General features: G+C 40.1%; 1 protein-coding gene across 2 annotated transcripts in view; it reads left to right on the top strand.

The window, feature by feature from the left end:
- The window catches only part of ENPP1 (ectonucleotide pyrophosphatase/phosphodiesterase 1), a 50,812-nt gene extending 41,440 nt beyond the window's left edge, over positions 1 to 9,372 (top strand). For both annotated transcript variants that reach the window (XM_023924623.2, XM_023924622.2), the window contains 8 exons: positions 74 to 249; positions 743 to 794; positions 3,099 to 3,253; positions 4,465 to 4,600; positions 5,392 to 5,472; positions 5,924 to 6,056; positions 6,721 to 6,877; positions 7,706 to 9,372. In XM_023924623.2, the coding sequence (XP_023780391.2) occupies positions 74 to 249; positions 743 to 794; positions 3,099 to 3,253; positions 4,465 to 4,600; positions 5,392 to 5,472; positions 5,924 to 6,056; positions 6,721 to 6,877; positions 7,706 to 7,873 (1,058 nt within the window). In that variant the 3' untranslated portion in view covers positions 7,874 to 9,372. The remainder of the gene's footprint in view (positions 1 to 73; positions 250 to 742; positions 795 to 3,098; positions 3,254 to 4,464; positions 4,601 to 5,391; positions 5,473 to 5,923; positions 6,057 to 6,720; positions 6,878 to 7,705) is intronic.
- The last annotated feature ends 13,000 nt before the right edge of the window (positions 9,373 to 22,372 follow it).

Consider the following 22,372-nt stretch of genomic DNA (forward strand, 5'->3'; position numbering starts at 1 on the left):
TTTAAGCACAATGTAATCAGATGTGTATTACAGTGTATCTCCTCCTGTTAATATCACTTGAATTCTTTCATAGATTTGCTGGGCTTGAAACCAGCCCCAAACAATGGAACTCATGGACGCCTAAATCACCTATTAAAGCACCCTGTTTACACCCCCCACCATCCCAAAGAAACAAGTCATCCTTCTAAATGCTCTGTGGTGGGAGAAACAGCCTTTTCAGTGAGCCTTGGCTGCTCCTGCAGGACAGGGGTAAGTACTGAAATGGTTAAAGTTGTGGAGGTAGAAATCTGTGTTGCATTCAAAGAGTGAAACTTTGCATTCTCCAGATAGTTTTACAATCCCTTAGCTTCAAAATCAACTCTTGCTTGGGGTTAGTGAGTGCTAGCCTGTATTTGTGTATTAATTTTTTGCAGATTGCTTATGTTAAGTCGCCTTAACCTTTGAAGAGCCTGGAAAAACCCCACAGAAGCTTGATGGGGAAAGCATTCAGTTCTTGCTTGCTTCATTAAATTATGTTGAAGTTTCTGTTCTGTGAATATTAAGTTTGGGCTGTGGTTTTCAAGCCTGTAGATTTGCTTGTTGCAAAACCAATTTGTTTCTGCAAATTCCCTGTAGCTCCTCTCCAGTACATGTCAGTGAGTTCTGTGTGTGTATAACTTGCAAGACAGAAGTTACATTTGGGTGTGGTACCGACTCATAAGGTGCTTTGTAGAATCTCACTGCTTTTCCTTTATAATTATAGGGCTTGCCAATAAGAGATTTTCATCAGCATTTAAATCTTACTGAAACAGAAGGTAAGAATTTCAGATAATGATATAAAATTAAAAAGCTAACAGCAATGACAAAATTACTAGTCATCAAACGTTTTATGTTTTTAAACTTCTGAGCAACTCTCAAATAAATAATGTGAAAATTCTCTGAAATACTTGCTGGAGCTATAGCCCTTCCTGGAGAATTTGTGGATTCCTCACCCCTGGAAGTGTTAAAGGCCAGGATGGGTGGGGAGCACAACCTGGTCTAGAGGAAGATGTCCCTGCTCTTGACAGGGTGGTTGAAACTAGATGGTCTTTTTGGTGTCTTACAGCCCATACCATTCTATGATTCTCATGTTTTTGAATACAGTCCTCATGAACCATTTGTTCTCAGGTAAATGTGTATCCTTATACGTGTGTCTTTATGGCATATGTGTTATCTGTTACTTTTGACTTTCCTAGTACTGAAGTAATGAGCAGTCCAGAATGGGAACCAAGAGTGTTGTATGGGGAAGTACCTGATAACAAATCAATGCAAATAATGATACCCATAATGGCAGCATACTTTTAATGAGGCATAAGGAGTATTTTATATGTTTGCTATGTGGTCTTGAGCTGTTACTTCTTTCACTTATGCTTTATTTCCATTCAAATTCCATTTCTGGACAAACACTTGCCATGTTTAAGCTGCAGTTTGCAAGGCCATAGATGTGCTCATGAGTCATAAAACAAAATCAACTATTTTGAGCATGAAACAAGTAAAACAGCAAGTAAATAATGAAAATTGTAAATCAAAATGGAACCTAGTCCCAGGTGCTAATGCCTTAACAGATGATATCAAGAAGTTTAGGTAGTCAGAAACAGGCTGATAGAGACCTTGCCTCCTGTGTGTGTTCATGAAACCTTGGGGGTTTTATGCAAATAAACTATATTTGGCAACACCTCGCTATGGCTTGTTATTATTAAGAATTGGACATAAATGCCAGTTACTGGCAGGGTCGAGTATTTGCTGCTTATCCAGAGCTAATTCAAGGCTTCTGTTGATTTGTGTAGTTTGTCCTGAAAAAAGAGTGATAGAGCTTCCTTGAATCTTTTCCACTAATGACAGGTCATTAATTTTAAAGTGTGTCCCAGAACCCTTTTAAAGTAAGTCTTCCAGTATTATAATGCTCATGAGAGCAACAAAATCAAATCCAGATGGAATGATATGATGTGTTTTCCCTAAACCTGGCTTTGAAGAAACTTGACAAGGCCAGGCACAATAACATATTTCAGTTCTTTTTTGTAGAAATAGGAATTTAAGGCTCTAAACCTACATTTTTGAAGAAGTAGGATTTTGCCTTGAATTATCAGTAAGACCTGGTATAGCACTGTCTTAACAGAAATAATTTCATTATTAATTGTAAGATTAAGAATCAATTAGATATAAAAAGCATTTAACAGATGAAAGAATTCTAGTCACCAGCCTAGTAGCTCCTTAAGATTATATAGACATCATCAGTTACTTCAGTTTGCATGTTCTCTCATTGATTGTCATAACTTGAGAGTCTGTAAGGACAAAAAAATTATAAATGCATTTCTACTTTTATGAAAAAAATATAAATTGTTTTTCCCTCATGGGTGGAGAAGTAACTGTCATAATCTTCACTTTTTTTTTGTGCTGTGGAATTACTGGGGAAAACGCCCTGCACATTCATTGCTCAAATTCTTTCCCCATGTAATACATTTGCCTTAAAATTGTATAATAATTTAATGAAGAAATACTTTGCCACGTTCTTTATAATTTTAGTCATATAATGATTGAATATACTTGAATTTTCACAGGCAAAGTAGTGAGTCCTTGCACAGTTGAAAATCCACTCCAGTACTTCACTGTATTGTTTTAGATCTCTGTATTTCCTAGTCTTTTAAATGCATTTTTACAGACAGCTGTGTGGTTTCTACTGAAATAGTAATTTCAGATCACCAGAATGGATTTCTCACCCATCTAAATGCTACATAAAAGCAGATCCCACATCTTTCAATTGAAACACAAAGTCAACAGACTTGAACCTTTGCAACTTAAATTTTTCTCTTGTTTTTAATGGCAAAAGCTTTTGGTTCAAATATAAGCTTAATTTGTGCAGTATAAGTTTAAATTATTCCTTCATACTGGCTTCATCACTTAATTTATTGCCTTAGCATGGAAACTATGCCTTTGATAAAATAATGAATTTTTTTTGTCCCATTTCTGTGACTTCTGTTTGCTTGGCAATTGAAACTTAAGGCAGCTGTAGGTATATAGAAGAGGAGGGTACTTAACAAGCAGTATTAACTGAAAAACAATAAGCGCTATTTCTGTTGCAGTTGAGAAGACAGAGGAACTTAATTTACCCTATGGACGGCCCAGGGTTCTGCAGAAAAAACATAATTACTGCCTCCTTTACCATTACCGCTACGTGAGCGGGTACAGCAGGGACTACAGGATGTCTCTGTGGAGCTCATACACTGTTGGCAAAGATGTAAGTAGAAGAAGAAAGATTAGAAGAAACCTTGAAAAGTAAAAATCCAGAGTTTCAGTTATTCCTGAAGGCTTCTTATATCTGCTCATGACATGAGAGTCACCATGGTGGTGGAGTCAACATCCATGGAGGTGCTCAGGAAAGGGCTGGATTTGGCACTTAGTGCTGTAGTCTAGTTCATAAGGTGATGATCAGTCAAAGACTGGACTCAAGTATCTTAGAGGTCTTTTTCCAGCTGAAATAGGTCTGTGATATTGTCTCCCAGGGAACTAAGTTGAACCACATAAGATATAAAGTGGAAATTTGTGTGAGGTTTGCTATGCTAATAAGGATTGGCTTTGACTCTTCCATTTCTCAGAGTGAAAGAGTTTTGCCTCCAGACTGAGCAGATCCACCAGGAAGTGAGGAGCCCATTACCATTGGTGTGGAACCCCTAGGAGGCTGCACTGGTTGCACAGGTCTGCTCAGCAAACTGTCAGTGCTGTCCTTAGAAACTGGCCTCAGTGTGGGTTTCATATTCTTAAAGCAGTTTGTGATGTAGCAGGATCCTTTTGAAAAAATAATCTCAGAACCATCTAGAGCTGTTCATGTCCTGATATGATTCTTCTCTCAGAATATAATCCTGACTGGGGAAAAAAAGAGAATAAATGAAATAAAGCAGGTCTTTGTGGTCCTGAACCTTAGATGTTTAAGATACAACTGTTCAGTGTAGAGCACTGATCTGATGAATGAAATTTTTTTTCAAGTTGGCCTTTCCCATTCAGAGAAAATTTAGAAGCCAGATCATGCTTAAAATTGATTAGGATAGTAGAGAATACTTTTAAATTTAATTATCTAGGAATCATAGGTTTTAAATAATGACTGTTATAATTAAATTTAGCTAAACTCTGGCAAGATTTACTTGATCCTAAATATTTTGAGGGTAGTGGCATGAAGCAATCAGTTACTTTAACAAGTGGCCCATACTTCTGTCTGTCAATTATGTGAGCCTATCTGTCAGTAAGTCAGGTTGTCCTTAATGGTCACCTCTAGATTCTCTTTTAGAAGATGTTATAGTTGACTAAAATGCTCCAGTTGTGTTCACTTTATTCCCAAGGTGTATGAAGTTGATGGGAGGCCTTGTTTTCCACTGACATAAGAGGAACAATACTCATACTGAGAGGATTATTGTAAGTCAGCTTTCACAATGACACTTTCTTCTTGTTCAATAGGACAAATGGATTTCTTCTATAGGAGCTGCCTCCAGCTGTTTACACAAAGATGTTCGTATTTCACAGAATCATAACCAGACCTGTTTATTTTACAACAATCATCCTCGCCTAACTTATGGGTTTCTTGCTCCTCCAAGTAAGTACTTTGTCTTTATTGTTTAGCATATCTGATTTACATGCTTTTTAATGTTTTTAGCAGGTGTAGTCTTTTGTAAGTGCTCTTGATACCTAATCAGAATACAAAGCAGTTTGCTTTGTATTGTTGCAGTTCACTTCAGCATATGAGAAAGGAAAACATTTTAGATGCTTCAGCACTTGGTGGGTTGACAAAGGGCACTTAGTGCTTCCCAGAAGTTTTGACACTTATTATGTTTCTAAAGTAGCATCTCACAGAAGAAACTGGGAGGGACATGTAGACATTGAGTAAAGTCCAGCAAGCTGGTAAATTGCAAATTCACTTTGTATACGTGGATAAATGGTTTGCTGACGTGATCTGGAAGTATATTTATTGACTCTACTGTGTTGAATAGCAAGTAGGAGGTTATTTAAATATCCCCATCAAACGTAGTTTGCAAACTTTCAAGAGGATCCTTTCTTTAAACCTAGATTCTGCAGTCAGGGAAAGTTGGCCTGACACTCACTAATTTTATTTCTTTCTCCACAATTCAGAAGCCTGTTGTGATATTCTTAAATCTCATTAAATTTGCCAATTGTATATCTGACAAGTGTAATTGCTGCTGCTACTAAGATTATTTATTTGAGGTGGAATCCAGCAGGTACTGAAGTCAGCACTTACACCCACATCAGTTTTGGAAAATGAAGTTAGGTCAGCTCCAGCTCAATGTTATTACACTGATCACTAAAAGCATGAAAATGCAAGTTTTAAGTAACAAATACATGTAGTTAATTGTCCTTTTTTTGTTTCAGATTTTATGACAGATGCAAAGAAACCTCACTATGATGCCTTGCTTACCAGCAACATTGTGCCAATGTATCCTGCATTTAAAGGTATTTTTTTATGCCTATTTGTATGCCCATAGTTGAATAGAAGACTGCTGGTATTGTGCTTGCTTCCAAATCATGCAAATTATTCTTGGTTCCTGGGAGAGAGGGATCATGAGATGGTTGGCTGACAGAAAATAAGCATGTTCCTGGTGAAAAAGAAGGGTAATTGTGGTACTTCTCCTGGAAAAAAAAAAAGAGATGTCCTGTTTTGTAATGGAATACTATTCAATTATTAATTGTAATTTAAAACATTATATAGGATAGATATGTCAGGACGTGGCACAGTAAATGCTGCTGCCCAGTTGGATACAGACTTTAACAAGAGCAAACACCTGTAGAATTTGTTTTTTTCCTAGCTTATCACCTGTGTCTATACTCTACTGAATACTCTGCAGAGTTGTATTAGCAGCTTCTATTGTGAAGATTGTTTCCTGATTCCATTACTGTGTTCCAGTATTATGGAACTACTTCCATCAACACCTGCTGCCTGAATATGCTGCAGTCAGGAATGGTGTCAATGTAGTCAGTGGTCCTGTGTTTGATTATGACTCTGATGGGCTCTATGATACTCCGGAGAGGTTGAAAAGGTGAGAACTTTTCACATTATAATCTTTTTTTTTTTTTTTTTTTTTCTCCAATCCTGGCTTGTTAGTAATTATTATCCTTATTCAGAAAGACATGCAAAAGTTCCTAAGCAGATAAGCAAGTTCAGAAGGAAGCAACAAGCACAAAGGGAAAAGTGCACTTTCAAAATGTGTCATCCTAAACCTGAGGTGGAGTATAAGAGAAGCTGTTGGATGTGGAATGATGTCTACCAGCCTGAAAACTTAGGACATTGCCATTGCCTCTAGGAGAGGACAAGGCAAGGGCTTACCCCTGGTGGCATGGTTGATACTTCCTGAGCTGGCAATGTTCTATTACAAGTTGTGGGTTACATTAGTTAGCAAAATTGGTTCAAGCCAGCAGGCAGAGAGGTTCCTGGACTCAGGCTGAACTCTTCGTCTCCTCTGGAGTTTTACACATTTTTATGGCAAATCAATTTGTTACATCTCATCAAACTTGTTACTTAAATCAGCCTACATGCCAAATGTGATCCTCAAAAATATTAATCTGGAATTTTCCTTCCAGACCTAAGCTTTCTTTGGACAAAAGAGGTGAATTGATAAAATTGAATATAGCTGACTGTTGTCATTTGATCTTTGTACAAGTATTATTTGGTGTGTATTTACAGTAAGATCTTTTATATTTCAGATACCCTGGTAATTCAGAAGTTCCAGTTCCAACTCACTTCTTCATTGTGCTGACTAGCTGTAAAAATACTTCTGAAACTCCTCTGGAGTGTGAAGGGTCTCTAGATGCCTTGTCTTTCATTGTACCTCACAGAGAAGACAACAGTGAAAGCTGTGCAGTAAGTTGTCTATTTGGCCCCCATAAACATCTGAAGTCAGGCTGGAGCTTGTTTTGTTGGATATTGGTGATTAACTGGTTAAAGCCTGTAAAAATGGTACAGCCTACATGCTCATCTTGAGAGACAAAACAACATTTTTTCAAATGGAATTTTGTCTAAGTTTGAATATGATCAAATGGGAAAATAGATCACTTCAAAGAGCAAAACTTAGAGCTAACAGAGTGGAGTCAGAGTATGCAGAGACCATCAGTGTGATACATACATAGACTTCTGCAATGCAGCTATTCAGTCAACAGCTGAGAAGGGTGAAGAGCTTCTAAGAGGAGTCACCCACAACAAAAGGTCAGTGCTAAGGCCAAATGTATTCCCAGAAGAAGAAGATACAGATGTTCCTGAGGAGCACTGGTTGCTTCTAGTTCAGGTACCTTGGCATTATGGTGAGAACACACGTAACTGCTCTCCATATACAGCAGGAAAAAAAGTGTGGGAAGTGTAGACCAATCCTGCAGAAAGGAATTTGAACCAGACACAGCTCTTAGAAATATTTTTATCATACTGATGGTAGATAGATGCTGGACCTTTCCCCATTGTCACCAACTGGTGCAGTTACAGGTTTTGTACACTTGAGGAGGTAACAGCAAGAACCAAATTCAGATGAGCTTCTAACTATGTATATCCTGCACACTCCCTTGTTAGATGCTTGCCAACAGTTACTGATTTCTGTCTTTATAAAACCTCAAAATATCTTTTTTTAGTAGATTAAATGCATCTCGGGAGAAAAAAAAAAAGTTTTATAACCTCTTTCTTTTCTCTCCTCTATCCCAATAGGATGGCAAGTCTGAGTCCATGTGGGTTGAAGAGAGAATGAAGTTTCATACGGCTCGGATCAGAGATATAGAATTACTTACTGGACTCAGCTTCTATCAAGACAGAAAACAGCCAATATCTGACATTTTACAGTTAAAAACGTATTTGCCAACTTTTGAGACAGTCTGATTTTTCCTATGGAATGTTGTTATTCATGTCACAACTGATTTTGTAAATAGACTTTTTTTTAATTAACAAAACCTTTTTTTTAAAACAAAAATAAGCTGGAACTTTTATTGAGAACTCTTGACCAAAATGCCAGTAGAGAGGAGAGTGGGTGCCATATTTGTATCTCAGGGACTCCTGATGGACTATGCTTGTGACACAGGATGGCAGCGCCTGTCATTCCCACTTGGATGTGGTAGAACCATGTCCATTGTTATGCTAACATTTGGTCATCACAGTCTGAGACACGAACACAAATGTTATCTGTGAAATGCACTGGAGAGGGAGAATTTTATAAAGCATGGTTTATGATCAGTGTTCTACTTTAAAAATGCAGATAATTAGCAAATTCAGTTCTGAGAAAGAACTACATTCGTGGTGACCATTGAAATCTAAAAAACAGCACTCTTCTCACTCCAGTTTTCCTTGAAGTGTGAATTGCACTCTGAGCTTTGGGTGTTATAAAACAATGCAGCATTATGGTGCAAGAAGCTATACGGGGGTCAGTAGGACCGGTAACCCACATGGAAGAGATGCCTGGCTGCAGGAGTTCTGTGGGCTGGGAAGCCTTGGCATGTTGCTGCCCTCTGATGGCTCCAACACAGATGGGAATTAGATGCACAGTTTGTATGTTGTACATGCATCCTCTGAATGGGTGGGTGTAGGATGCATCAAGACACCTGTAAATGAGAAGAAATTATGTCAGGAATATGTCTCAGCTCCCAGAATTAATTATCTTACTTAAAGCTAAACTTAGATTTGATGAAAAGATTTTGCTTTATTGAAGTAAAGATGTGTTCTCTGTTTGGTACATGTTTTTTGTCAGCTGTGGTTTTGAAATCCCATTTTTGAATGCAGGTGCTGTCAGAGATGCAAATTCTGAAGAAACATGTAATGACCTTTCTTGGAAGCTTTCAGGCTACACAAACAGCTGCTACAGGCACTCAGGAGTGTAGGAACTCCCTCCTTTTCCAGCACACATATTATCACCTTTGTAATTCTCCCACTCTCTAAAGCTGATGACTCAAAATTAGCTCTGTTATGTATAAAATTCGGCATAGCAAATTTCACATTTATGGTCTTCTCATTTAAAAAGGAGAAAATACATCACGCACAAGTATTTCAGAAAAATGAAGAGCCTGTCACTGAGCAGAGAGGCATTTGACCTTACAGCTTGGCCAGGGCATGTTGAAGGCTGGATTGAGAGCCTGCTGAAGTCAGAGGAAGCTTTTCCATTAACTTCAGTTTGAGTGGGCTGAAGTTCTGGGACCATTTTTTTCTTTTAACCAAGTGTATTTTCTTGATCTTATGTTACGAGCATGAATTGTTTTTTTCTCAAGTAGTTTCACTGTGTGAAATCTAAATGTGTTGTAGCAACCTCACATTACGATAGGACTGTGACAGCATTATTCAGTGTAACTGCTTTGTAATGTTGCCTGTGACCAATAAACCCATCAGAAGTACTATGCTGTTTGTGACCCTTTCTGGACCAAATGCTACCAACTGGTGTAGTTATAGAGCACAATTTTACTTTTTTCGGGGTGGTGGGGATAGGAGTTTCTTCAGTCTTTGCCCCATTAACTGAAGATAATTTCTCCAGCGGTAACATTAGTTACATTTGTTATTGGGAGAGGAAGGTAGGAAGAAAGATGGTCAAGGTACTAAGGGGCATTCTTTGGGTGTTTTGTTTTTGGGGTTTTTTGTTTGTTTTGTTTTTTTTTTTTACAGCTGGTACTGTCTCCTGAATACAAATAGATATGTTGACATCTTAAGGTGATGCCAGTTTCCATTAAGAGGCAGGGCAAGCCTAGCTCCTGGATAAAAATGGAACCAGCGCCTCTTCAAGCATGTGACTTCTGGTTTGACCTTTGATTTTGGAATGGAGAGCAGTTGTGAAAGTTATTATGGTCATCAAGACAGGGCAGGAGTTAAATGGGGTTTGGGATGTGTCTTTGCCAGAAACTGACAAGTCAGATTGACAACGAAGAAAGTTATTCTCATTTAATGTTAGTGTAAACATTTCTGCTAATTTATTCTTTGATTTTTAAAGACATTCGTAATGGTGGTGTCAGAGCATATGAATAAATATTGGTGTCCAGTGGCTGGTGGATACCCCAGGATGACAGATACTAGATTGTCTTTTTGAAGCCTGATGGGACTCAAGAAGCATCCTACAGTCACCATTGAACTCCGTTCAGGAAAAACTCGACAGCTTTGTCCATCTGGATGTACAATGTTTTCCATTTCAGCTGGTGTATGGTATCAGAGCTTGTCCTGGTTCCATCCAGGACAGGGTTAATTTTTGCAGTAGCCAGGAAAGGCACAGCCGGGACCATGAGGTTATTCCATAGCACCTCACACTACACTCAAGGTACATGGGAGGGAGGTTGGGTTCCTTCCTGCTGGCTGGTGGTGGGAAGCACTCACCTGTGAATCACTCACCTGTCTTGTGCAGTCTGTTACTAATATTGTTTTTGTTACTGTTCCTTTTCTTATCTTGTTGTTTCCAGTAAATTGTTCTTATCTCAACCTGCGATCTTTACCTTTTGTGCCTCTAATTCTCCTCTCCATCCTGCTGCAGGAATGAGGGGAGAGAATGGGGGAATGAGCGAGGGGCATGTGCTGTGGAGTGTTTCAGTGGGAACACTAAACTGTGGAATACCATTCCTAAACCATGACAGGCAGGGTTCCACCAAGCATTTTCAGTAGGTGAAACTGAAAGGTGATGTGTAACATGGGTGTCAGTATTACTCCATATAACTGCTCCTTTGCTGTAGTGTGGTGTGGCCTTCTTTCAAGTGGAAAAAGCAGAGGAAGAGCAAACTTCAGCTCATGGTCTGGACATACCTAGAAGTGAAACGTGTCACAAGGCAAGTAGAGTTGTGCCTTCAGAGGTCTTCAGATGGTACAGATTTTTGTCACTGGTTGCTTCTGTCAGTAACTGAGAGGTAATTTGCTTAACTAATATGTTGGGATTTCTTGCTCTTATTTACCTCAGGATCTATTATGTTTAAAGAAAAATAGCAATATCTGTCTGTATTTCAGACAGGATTGTTCTTGTAAATCTGTTTTCAACACATCCCAAATACACTAAACCACTGTGTCCAGCCCAGTGCACAACAGCTGTCTGCTAAAAGCACCTGCCAGAGGCTGGCTGCCCTGTGTCATCCGGCGAGTGGGTGGCCTGGGCTCCGGCCTTTCCTTAGTCTGAGCAGATTCAAAGTACAAAATTATCCCTTTAAATACAAGGTTATAAACCATACTCAGCAAGCTGGGAGGAGCTACCCATCTGCTGCATGGGAGGGCACCCACTTTTCCAGGAAAAGGAGATTCATGGGGACCAGAAGTCAGAAAGAAATATAAAAGGAAGCCCCAAGCTGTGACTCTGTGGTTAGGATGCTAATCTGAGAGGCAAAGATCTCATTTCTGATCTCCCTTCTTTCAGTCTGCTGCAAAGCTCAAGCTTGTTGTTGAGGAACTACCTGTGCCAGAACAAGTTGCCCAATGTACCACTCCAGCGTGGACACTCAGGAATAAGAGCACTGTGAGGAACTTCTAGTGCTGCAGGGTCACAGGGCAGCTGCTGTAACACACTGTGCCCACAGCAGCACCACTAATGAGCTTGGGAAACCAGCCCAGGGCTCATGGTGAGCTCTATATTCAGCACTTTTACTGCTGGGCTGTGGTAAGCTGTTTTTGCTCTTCTGAGGAGTTCAGGGACAGAGTCAATAAGAGTCCAGCAACTTATTAAAGCATGAGTTTCCAAATATTTGTGTTTGTTTGGCAGTAGCAGCACCATCTCCTGCTTACCCTCGCATACTTGCGGCAATGCCTGGGAGGTGTTGGAGCATCATGCAGAGGTGGCTTGTGTACCATGAGCGGTACGTCTACCATAGCTCAGGAATTTCTGTATTACAGGAAACCAGTCCAGGTTTGGCATCCTGTGACTCAGACTCCCTGGAAAGGAGTTGAATCCTTTGCTGAACCACTGTGACTCACCACATCAGGCTTGAGCCTCAGGAAAGGCTGCTATGGAGACCATGGACAAACTCGGAATAATTATGGAAGCCTGGAAACAGATTTTAGAGGATACAATTGAAAATTATTGTATTCCTTCTCAGCCACAACATGTGTCAAACTTATGGTGCCATTTGTTTCATGCTTAGTTCTCTCTGTTTTTAATTTACTGAAATAAAACAAATACAGTGAGATGCAAGAGTTTAGAATCACCCCAAAACTCCAGACTGATCTCCTGCTCAGAAGAGAGCAGAAGTGCCTTTTGTGTCCATAAGGCATATAGGCATGGCTGACAGTCATGGAATCATTTTGGTTGGATAAGACCCCCAAGATTATCAAGTCCAGCCCTTAACCCAGTGCTGCCAAGTCCACCATGAAACCATGTCACTAAGTGCCACATCCACACATCTCCTAAATACTTCCAAGGACAGTGACCACTTCTCTGGGCAGCCTATTCTGATGTTTCACAAACCATTTGGTGAAGAATTTTTTCTAATCCCCAAAGGAAAACTCCCCTTGTGCAACTTCATGCAACTTCATTCCTCTCATCCTTTCACTTGTTACCTGGGGGAAAGGCTGACCCCACCTGGCTACACCTTCCTTTCAGGCAGTTGTAGAGAGTGATAAGGTCACCCCTGAGCCTCCTTTTCTCCAGGCTAAACAACCAAAGCTCCCTCACCTACTCCTCATAGGACTTGTGTTCCAGACCCTTCACCAGCTTCCTTGCCCTTCTCTAAACTCACTCTTGCATCTCCAAGTCTTTCCTGTAGTGAGTGGCCCAGAATTGAATACAGGATTCAAGTCATGGCCTCCTGAGTTCTGTGTACAGGGAAGATGATCTCTCCCTTGCTCCTAGCCACACTATTGCTGATCCAGGCCAGGATGCCATCTGCCTTCTTGGCCACCTGGGCACAGCTGGCTCATGTTCAGCTGCTGTTGACCAACAAGTCCTTTCCATCAGGCATCTTTCCAGGCACCTTGCCCTAAACCTGAAGGGTTACATGGGGTTGTTGTGACCCAGGTGCTAGACTCAGCACTTCATTTTATTGTAATTAGCCTTGGCTCATCAGTCAGCCTGTTCAGATCCGTCTGCAGATCCTTTCTGCCCTACAGCAGATCGACATCCCCACCTAACTTGTGTCATCTGTGAACTGAGGGTGCACTTGACCCCCTCATGCAAGTTATCAGTGAAGATTTTAAACAGGATGATCCCAGTACTGAGTTTTAGGGAACACCATTCATGACCAGCCACCAGCTGGATGTAAATCATTCACCACCACTCTCTGAAGTCAGCCATCCACACACTTTTTCATCCAGCAAACTGTGCACCCACCCAAGCCACGAGCAGCCAGTTTTTCTGGGAGAATGCTTTGGGGAGTGGTGTCAAAGGCTTTAGCAAAAGTCTAGATAAACAATGTCCACAGCCTTTCATAAAAGGAGGTTGGTCAAGCAGGATCTGCCTCTTTTAAGCCCATGCTGGTTGGGATGATCCCTTGGTTGTCCTGTACATGTCATGTGATTGTATTCAAGATGATCTGCTCCATGACCTTCCCTGGAACCAAGGTCAGCCTGGTAGGCATGTAGTTCCCCAGATCTCCTTCCACCCTTCTTGCAGATGTGTGTTATGTTTTTTAACTTCCCATCTAGTTGTTATGAGTCTCTGTATTTGTGGCACTCTGGCAAAGCCATGCTTTAGCACCAGTCTCAGTCTGAAGCTTGATGGAGAATTTCCTTGTGTCTCTTCAAATGTCTCTGCTGGAGGCCTTACCTTTGCCAAAGACAAAGGGGTTTTTGTTGGTTTTCTGGTCGGTTTGTTCATTTTTTTGAGGGCCCAGAGCAGCACCATTCCAGAGATGCAATGTTTGTTGTGCTGAACATTATCCAGGCTGTCTTTCAATGGTGTTTGTCTCCCTACACTTCAAATGCCATGGGAGGGTTTCACACCTTCCATGGAAGGCTGGCAGGTTACTCACAGAGAAGTTGTCAGCATTGACCACATACTAACCCACCAACTTCTACTTTCAAAAAAAACCAGACAGTGTTTCAACCAACAAATACCAGATATTACAGGATTAATATCTGTGCCAGAGCCTCAAATTTCTCTGTGGCAGAAAGCATGCTGATTAAGGGCGATGAATTAATTTTTAAGTCTTGTGGCTTGGCTTCTAATCCTCCTGCTGGCTGCAGAAGATGGCAGAGTCCACTATGAAAAATTAATTATGCTCTTTGTCACAGTCCTGTAACTAGGTCTAAAGCTGTATTTAGTCTCTTTACATGGAGAAGGAAATGATGTACACTTGATTCTGGTGTTCAAAAGAAATTGTTTATGGACGTATAGATAGATTTTACTTTAAGTGAATAGTGAACACAAATGCATTTGCTGGTGATACCTGGCCCTCTTCTGGCCCGGTCTGGAATAACTGGGAAATGATTGTTAGACTCTGTAATTTTTTAAAGAAACATAGCCCCATGACAGTAGAAATCCAGGCAAACCACCTGAAAAGAATGGGCTTTCCTAGGCTTCTTATGAGGTACTTTCCATTCTTGTAATTAGCTAACACAGCTAGTAGAATTTTTAGAGATGAGAGCATGAATTACTGAGGTGCAAAGAATCAAAATTCTGCAGAAGAAGGTTATGCTATCATTTCCCATCACCGAGGAAGTTTTAACTTTCATATAAATTACTATATTTATTATTATAAATTTCATCCTGTTTATGAAATATGCCAGTGGAACTTTCTTGTACAAGAGAGCTAAAACCACTTAAAATGCGCATCACCATTTCCCACTGCTGGCTTCAACAGAGAAGAAGTGCATTGTGATTCTGTATCAACCATTTAATTACTTAATCTCAATTGTTCTTGTGATGTCATGCAGAAATAGATGCCATCTTAGAGACTGGGCATTATAAAACAGGTTGTGAACAGCCTTCTCTCAAAAAAAAACCCAAACAAACAAACAAAAACCCCAAACAACAACAAAAACAAAACAAAACAACCCCAAGTTTTTACAGTAGGTTTGGGTTAGGTCCAGAGCATCAGAGTCAAAAAACTATTTAGCAGACCAAACTTATACAAAATGGGTGTGACTCATTGTCTATGCATGTTGAAGAAGCCAGGAGGGAATTTGTCCCTTACAACAATTTAACTCAAAAGCTTATTGTAACATAATTAGTCATCTGGAAAAAGGGAGATGTAATTACATAAGATAATTTTATGGATCTCTGGTAGATCCCCAAAGTCTACATGTGAATTTGTATCTGCCTAAGGAGGAGAAGCAAGTTCTGCTCACCCTAAAACTTGAGCCTTGGAGTGCTGATTAGCTTTTAAGAAGCATGCAAAATAAAAAGCAAGACAATTAAAACATACTCTCCTTTAATATCATCTTTCATCAATAAACCCCTCTTTCTGTAAAATAAACCCCTCTATTTTTCCAGGTACCTGCTCGTGAAAACTATTGTGACGTGTTACAGTGATTTTTTTTCTCCAGGGTGGGCACCACGCCCTTTGGGGTTTTCCTTTTCTATATCTTCCATGTAGATAACAATGATGTAGTGATATCTAAGTAAAGCGTGGTGCTCAGAACTGTGTAGCTGCTACTTTAATTCGCACTGAGAAAACAAGGAGGATTTCCTATATTTCAAACAAGCCTGCGCTTACATGATGTCCCATCATCCCTCGTGACAAAACAGCACGAATTGTTTCAAGTAACCAAACCCCTTCCACCAAGAGGAGCAGGAGCCCGTTCGGCTCCGTCCGTAGGGAGGCAGAGTTTGCACCCGCAGCAGAAGGTGCCACACGGTGTCAGTGTGATGCAGAGAAAGAGCCCCGTCTCCTGCCTGAGGTCCGGCGTGAAGTCTGCCAGAGCCCTGTGCCAACTGCGACCCCACAGGGTCTTTGTAGTAGTTTGGTCATTACTAAATTTCAGGAGCTGATTTGGTAATTTCAGGAGCTGATAGTATGATGCGAGTTCAAGGGGGGGTATTAAATTCTAGGTAGGGTAAATATGGAATATATATTGCTGAATTTCCTACAAGCTAACTATCTATAAACAGCATCATCTTCCAGAAAGGATATGCTTCAAACTTGACTGATCGATGAAACCACTTTTATCTAAATAAACTCATGAAATAAAATGACAGACCAACTTTTGACTCCTCCTTTTTTGAAAAGCAGACAGACAAAATACAGGTGCCAGCGTTTCTTTATTTTCTGTCTAAAGGACAGGATGTTTTTGCGCAATCCTACTATCCCACAACTTGTCCTGGTGTGTCTGTACAGAGCGAAAAAATATTCAAAGACTGATTTAATGAAGTCTAATATATATTCTTAGAGAGATTTTAGGCATAAATTATTTGGAAGAAGATCCTGCTGCCTCTCACAATCAGCAGTAACCAAACAGCACAAAGAGATTTTATCAGCCAGTTGCTTGTTTGTCTCTGATTTGTGTTGAGAGGGCCATTGTATTTGTCTGTGTGTGGTTGTTAACAAATATACATGTTGTTTCTAAATTGTTTTATGATAAGGTCTGTGGAGAATGCCAGGCAGAAGCCAAAGAAAACATAACATAAATAGTCTCTAATTTGCTTTTCAACTGTATGAAATTAAAGTACTCTTAAGGACAGAAGAGTCCTGTTTTATTTCTGCATGTAGAAAGTCCAATATTTCTTCATACAAACCCCAAGTTTTTACCCAGGTAATCCTTGCTCACTTAAGGCTGGCTGTACTTCCAAGATTTGCCATGCTCATTATGTTCTTGCAATAGTCAGAAAAGCCAGAACTAAAAATCCCCATTAACTGCATACAGTTATCCAAATGGTATATGAGCATACTCACATCTGTAGAGTAGGATATTGTATAAGGTGACACATTAAATTATACATGTACCTTCATGAGAATAGCTAGATAAAGCAGAGAGCTACAGTGGGGATGTCTGTGTGCTTGTGTGTGTGTGTGTAAGGTTAAACCTCACAGAATATCCTTACTCAAGATGTTTTCCATATTGACTAGCTCTAAGTCAGGCACCCTCTTGTGAAGTGGGAGAGCATTGCCAATTCTTGTCTAACAGCATTTCCTGGTGTCTGAAATAAGATGACTGTAAAATAATATGGCAGAGTGCTCTTTAGTACTCCTGTGGATCATAAGGATAAGCAGCAATGCTGTACATTTAGCACAGCAAGAAAAAACAAATGTTGCTTTCCCTTGAAATACTGATCCCAGGTGACTTCTCACAGGCATTAGCCGTACTGGGATCCATTCAAGATCACAGGCTGGAATGTACTCTTACCTGTGCAGTTCTTTCCAAGGTGACTACTTATTGGCTATGGAGCTGTGGCTGGAAGAATCAAAGGAAGGAAAGAAATATTAATTTCTATGCCATTGTATGAAAATCCTTAGAGTCATAGGTGGAGAAAAACCTCAGTTGAGCAGATTCCCCTAGATAGGAAGATTTCTCAGTTGTAGGGCAATTACAGCTAAGAGGTTGATGGGGAAACCCACTGAGAGGCACTCATGGCAGTTCCCAAGATAAGATGAGCTGTATTTCTTCATTAACTCTCAACATACTAGACTTCAGAATCTTGATAAACTTACTGATCTTGGACTTTTTAACCTCACAAACTCTAACAGGCTTAGAATTAAAACAGCATGTATAAATGAAAAAGGCCAAATATGACTTTTTATTTATTTCCATTGCTCTATTAATTAAAAAAGCATACTTAACACCATATCACAGTTTATTAAGATTATATCTAATACCTTCTCACATGTTACATTTTCTAAATTTTGAATAATATTTCAGATCTATTTTGAATCCTTGTCCTTCTCTTTCATTTTCCAGATACACTGGTTTATCACTTCCCTAGCAGGTTAATCACTAGGTTGTGATTTTAGCTGTTTACAGAATATTATCTTGTGCAGTTTGTGCTCCTGGAAGTGCCTATTGCCCAGCAAATGCCACAGGAGCCAACCTGTGTCCTCTCAGTAGCCCTCCAAGGCACACAGTCCCATGCAGTTCCCCTAAAATCGTACATCCTTAAGATTTTGGGTCACAGGTGGTCTGAGCCTGTCTGACTGCAGCAATGTCAGCTAGCTAGGCTGACTGGAGGCCTGAAAACTAGCTGAAAAGCTGGTTCTTTCATTGAGCTCAGGAGCAGGAAAACATATTTTGTAGCTGCTGAAAGCTGCTAAATACCTGCTTTTAATAGGTCTAATTTAAACCAACAAACATTTATTTGGACTGTGCATTTCTTTCAGTGGCTCAATTAATGGGGCTGAGTAATGAATGGAGGCACCACTGGATTGTATTAGCACTGCAGTACCATGTTAGCAACCTTTTGGTCCTGCTCAGGAGGCTGTAAAATGCTTTGTTCCTCACAACATAAACACCATTATACTACTATCAGGGTTGAATTTACTCACCATTAAGCAAATGTATATAGTCCTGCAATTGGCGCTGCCCCAATAACAGACAGGAGCTGAGGAATGCTGCCACAATATGCAGCCAGATGTTTCAGGGTGGGACATTTCAGAATGGGCCCAAATTCACTTCTCTGGGTATGTGGGCTTGGACTAGCACAGAGAAGAGCTGAAAAAGCCAGGGCTAGCACTAAAAGCTAGCAAGCAGCTGTTCTCTGATGCAGCAGCAATGCTGAATCTTGCAGTGGAGATGGGACCTTAGTCATGCTTCTAAACTCTGTTCAAACACTGAATGTGTTGAAGGCTTTAGCACAGTTTGGGAACAGGTTCCTTGAAGAAATTCCTGGTATTTCCTGGTTCCAGGCAGGCTGAAAAACACTGTGAGAATGTAGTGGCTTTTGGTATGTCCATTTATGGACATGAATCAAAGGAACTGCAGGGAGGAAAAAAAGTGGAAAATGAGAGGAAAAATAAGTTAACTGAACTACTTCCTCTCTCAGATTCTTCTTGGGTTTTGGGCAAAGCCTTACAGTGGTATTTCATCCCAATTTCTCCTTGCTAACTACTTCCATATGTAGGCATAGTACAACATCAGTTAAAGCCACATTTAAGCAGTGTTTTTAAAGAGCTTGGGTTTTTGGTGGTAGGATACAAAGTCAGAATGGTTGAATTATTATATATTCAGGTAAGAATATTACTGTTCCTTCTTATATTTAATGTCCTTTTCAGTATAATGAAATGAGAGCTTTCTTCGAGTGTGAGGTCTGAAAAAGCTATGCTACATGAAAAAAATACAAATGATCTAGTAAAGAATATGCTATTTCTAGTGGTGTCCAAAAGTCAGTTTTCTCAGCTGAGTCCTCGTCTTTGTGAGACAAACAACTGGATACTGTTCAAAGACTTATTTGTTCCTGTGTGGTTGCAGATCATTAAAAATGGCTCATTCTTGAAGACTTTTTTAACTAGTGTCTTTTGGATGTGTCTTAGCTCTGAGGAATCTGACAAATTTCCATCTGGACAGTAGAGCCTATTTCATATGAAAGGGCTATAATCTGTGCCTGTTGTTCACATCTGTATTGTGTTAGAAAGCTAAGCTGCAAATCCATGCAAAAGTGTTATGGTACAAAAATCTGAAATACGATGGCTTAGAACTATTTCAAAGTATTTGATACTCTGGTCTTGAGCCACCTTGAATTTCTGTTTAATATTTAATTTAATATTTTTATTAAATTAGTATTGACTTTACAGTGATTCTTTACCAACAGTATTATTAATATAGTTGGAGACCCATTTAAAGAAGCTAGGAATTAGAATGAATATACTTTCATATATGAATAAAATATTTTAAAAGTACAGTAGCAAACCTGCACATTAGGATTTTCTGAGGTTGGAAACAACCAAAAGCAGGCCTCCAAAACAAGGTATTTTGAAAGGAACGTGAACCAGTGTTCTCTCCCATGTAAGTGACTTTGGACTTTTGAACTCAAGGTTTTATTCTTCCATCTATGCATCTTAGGCACAAAGAATGAAAGCAGGAAACTTCTTTACGGTTGAAAGGCCCACATTGTAGCCATCATTTAAGATGCCATAAATTCCACACAAGGGCTCCTTTTTTCCAGGATACCTTTGAAAGAAAGCCTTATAAATAGTATGATGCCTACCTACACCTCTAGGAGAGCTTACAACAAAATCTTTCAATTTCTTTACTGATTGATAAAGAAATTTTCAGAGTCATTTCTCTCTGATAAAACCTTTGTGAAATGGTGTAAAATATATGCTTCTGTCAGAAGACTACACATTCCTGGAAAAAGGAGTGCAATTCATTATAATGCATACCTGAGATTTATGATCCCTGATATGCTCAGGGGAGAGCAACAATTTGCCTAACAATGTATGTAGCTTATTCCCTCATTTTAATTCACAGTGGCAACAGAAAACCACTATCAAAATATTCTGACATGCCTCCTCTGTGCTTTGCTGGCACTGTGAAACAGTGCAATAATGTGTCAGATGGCAGGCAAGGCAGTGTCATCATCACATAATCTGGGAGAGGATAGGCAGTGGTCCCGGGCTGCTTTGGGGGAACCCCTTTGTGGATGTCTTTCAGACAGCCCTTCCTCAACCACAGCCCTGCTGTTGCTCTCTGACCCTCCAGCCTTGTTTGCCAGGCACAGTGGGACGACAGGGCCAGGGGAGGCCACAGAGTTGTGTGGCTTAGGTGTTGGAGATACAGCCCACGATGCAGAGAGCTGGGAGCAAAGCATGAGTGAATCTCATGGGCCTGTGGTCATGAGGCTCATGGGAATGATGGTATTATGAAATGGCATTCATTATAATATCTGGTACTAATTGGTAAAAGACTGCAGGGCACAGCTGTTCATCAGCTGGCTTAAGCAGTGCCATAAGCACCCCATCTCTCACAGGAATTAATCTCAACCTGCCAGGTACATCATGCTTCTTTCTGTTCTGCTGATCCTGAGAGCTTCTACAGTGATGGTTATGAATGAAGTCCACATCCATCCCGTCCTTTCTGGGACCAGAAATGACAGTTTTCTTGTTATTTGGGGGTGGAGCCACAGTAGCAGTCAGGCAACCAGTCCTTGGTGCTGTACGAGTGTTCGAAGCATTTCCAGGATGAACTGAATGGCTGCACAATATGCATAACCTGGAAAAAAAATAGAGAAAAAATGCTGGAGAGTCTCAGGGAGCATAAGTGCCAGAGGCTACCCAAAACTATTTTGTATGGGACATAGAAAGCCACTTCCTCATGCCAGGAGAATTCCTTTTATTTTTCAGAGGAAGGGAAAATGCTTCTGTGGCCTTGAGCAAAGCCTGGTGAAGCCATTGGCAAGACTCCCATTGACTTCCCATTAGTTTAGGGCTCATGATGTTGTTCATCATTAGTCAAAGCTGGTGTTACACTGATTTGCTGCTAATGCTAGCTGAAATCAATGGGATTGGAAGGTGCTCAGGAAGGATGGACATTTTTGTAAGCTAACACTCTTTCAGCACCAGGAAATTCCAGATTGAACTTGTTAGCCTGAAAAGGATTCTTGTTGGAGAACATGTTTTTTTTCTGAAAGCAAGAACTAATTCTTCTAGTGCAAAGGTTAATTTTGAATTCAAAGAATCTCCTTGTCTTAATAAAGGGACAAAAAAGACTGTTATTGATGTAGGACCCAGCACAGGACTGAAGCTTTTCTTTTTGCTTCACAGGGATGAGGCAAGTGACTCACAACTGTCCTTACAATTGCTCTTGCTTATCTAAGGAGAGTGTTTGGACCATTATTAAAATGTGTAGCTCTTACAGTATTTCTCATCTGTGGCTCTGCAAGAGTTTGAACCCATGGACACTTTACACAGAACTGTCACATATAATGATTTGGCCTTGCCAGCAAGCAGGAAGATGATCTGCTTAATCTGCAGAAGAAAAAAAAAAAAGCAGGAAGATGATCTGCAATTGCCACCAGAGCTCAGTGGTCTACCATACCACACTTAGGTGTTAATTCAAGTGAAGCTACATCTAAATTAGCCCTACACTGCATGAAGGTTAAATCAGAAGTTTTTTAGAGGGTCCTTCCAACCTGTGTATTCTATGGTTTTTATGATACAACTCATCAGCTCTTCCCTGAGAATTGTACCAAATTTTGGACTTCTGGATTTGAGTCTAGATTCAAGAACCTCTTCAATGCTTTTAGTAATTAAAAAAAAAAAAAATCTTGCCTTAGCTGAAAACAAATCTTAACCAGTGGAACATCTCAATAAAATTAAGCAGCAGTTGAATACCATGGTGACCAGCTGGCTCCCTTCAAACTACCTGTGATGCATGAGGAGACCTGCTGCACCTTCTAGTACTGTACTGGACTTGCCAAAGCAAGCCTGGCCCTTCCCTCCATTCTAAATTCAGAAGAGTAGCAAACTACAGTTGGTTCACTAATAACAGCATAAGTAAATCATTAGCAAATTCCTAAGTGTATGTGCTTCTGGAGAAAGAACCCACCACATATTACTTGATTTTCATCTACTGCAA

This window comes from Cyanistes caeruleus, chromosome 2 (assembly GCF_971803275.1).
Source record: "Cyanistes caeruleus chromosome 2, bCyaCae1.hap1.1, whole genome shotgun sequence".
In the NCBI taxonomy this organism is placed as follows: Eukaryota; Metazoa; Chordata; class Aves; order Passeriformes; family Paridae; genus Cyanistes; species Cyanistes caeruleus.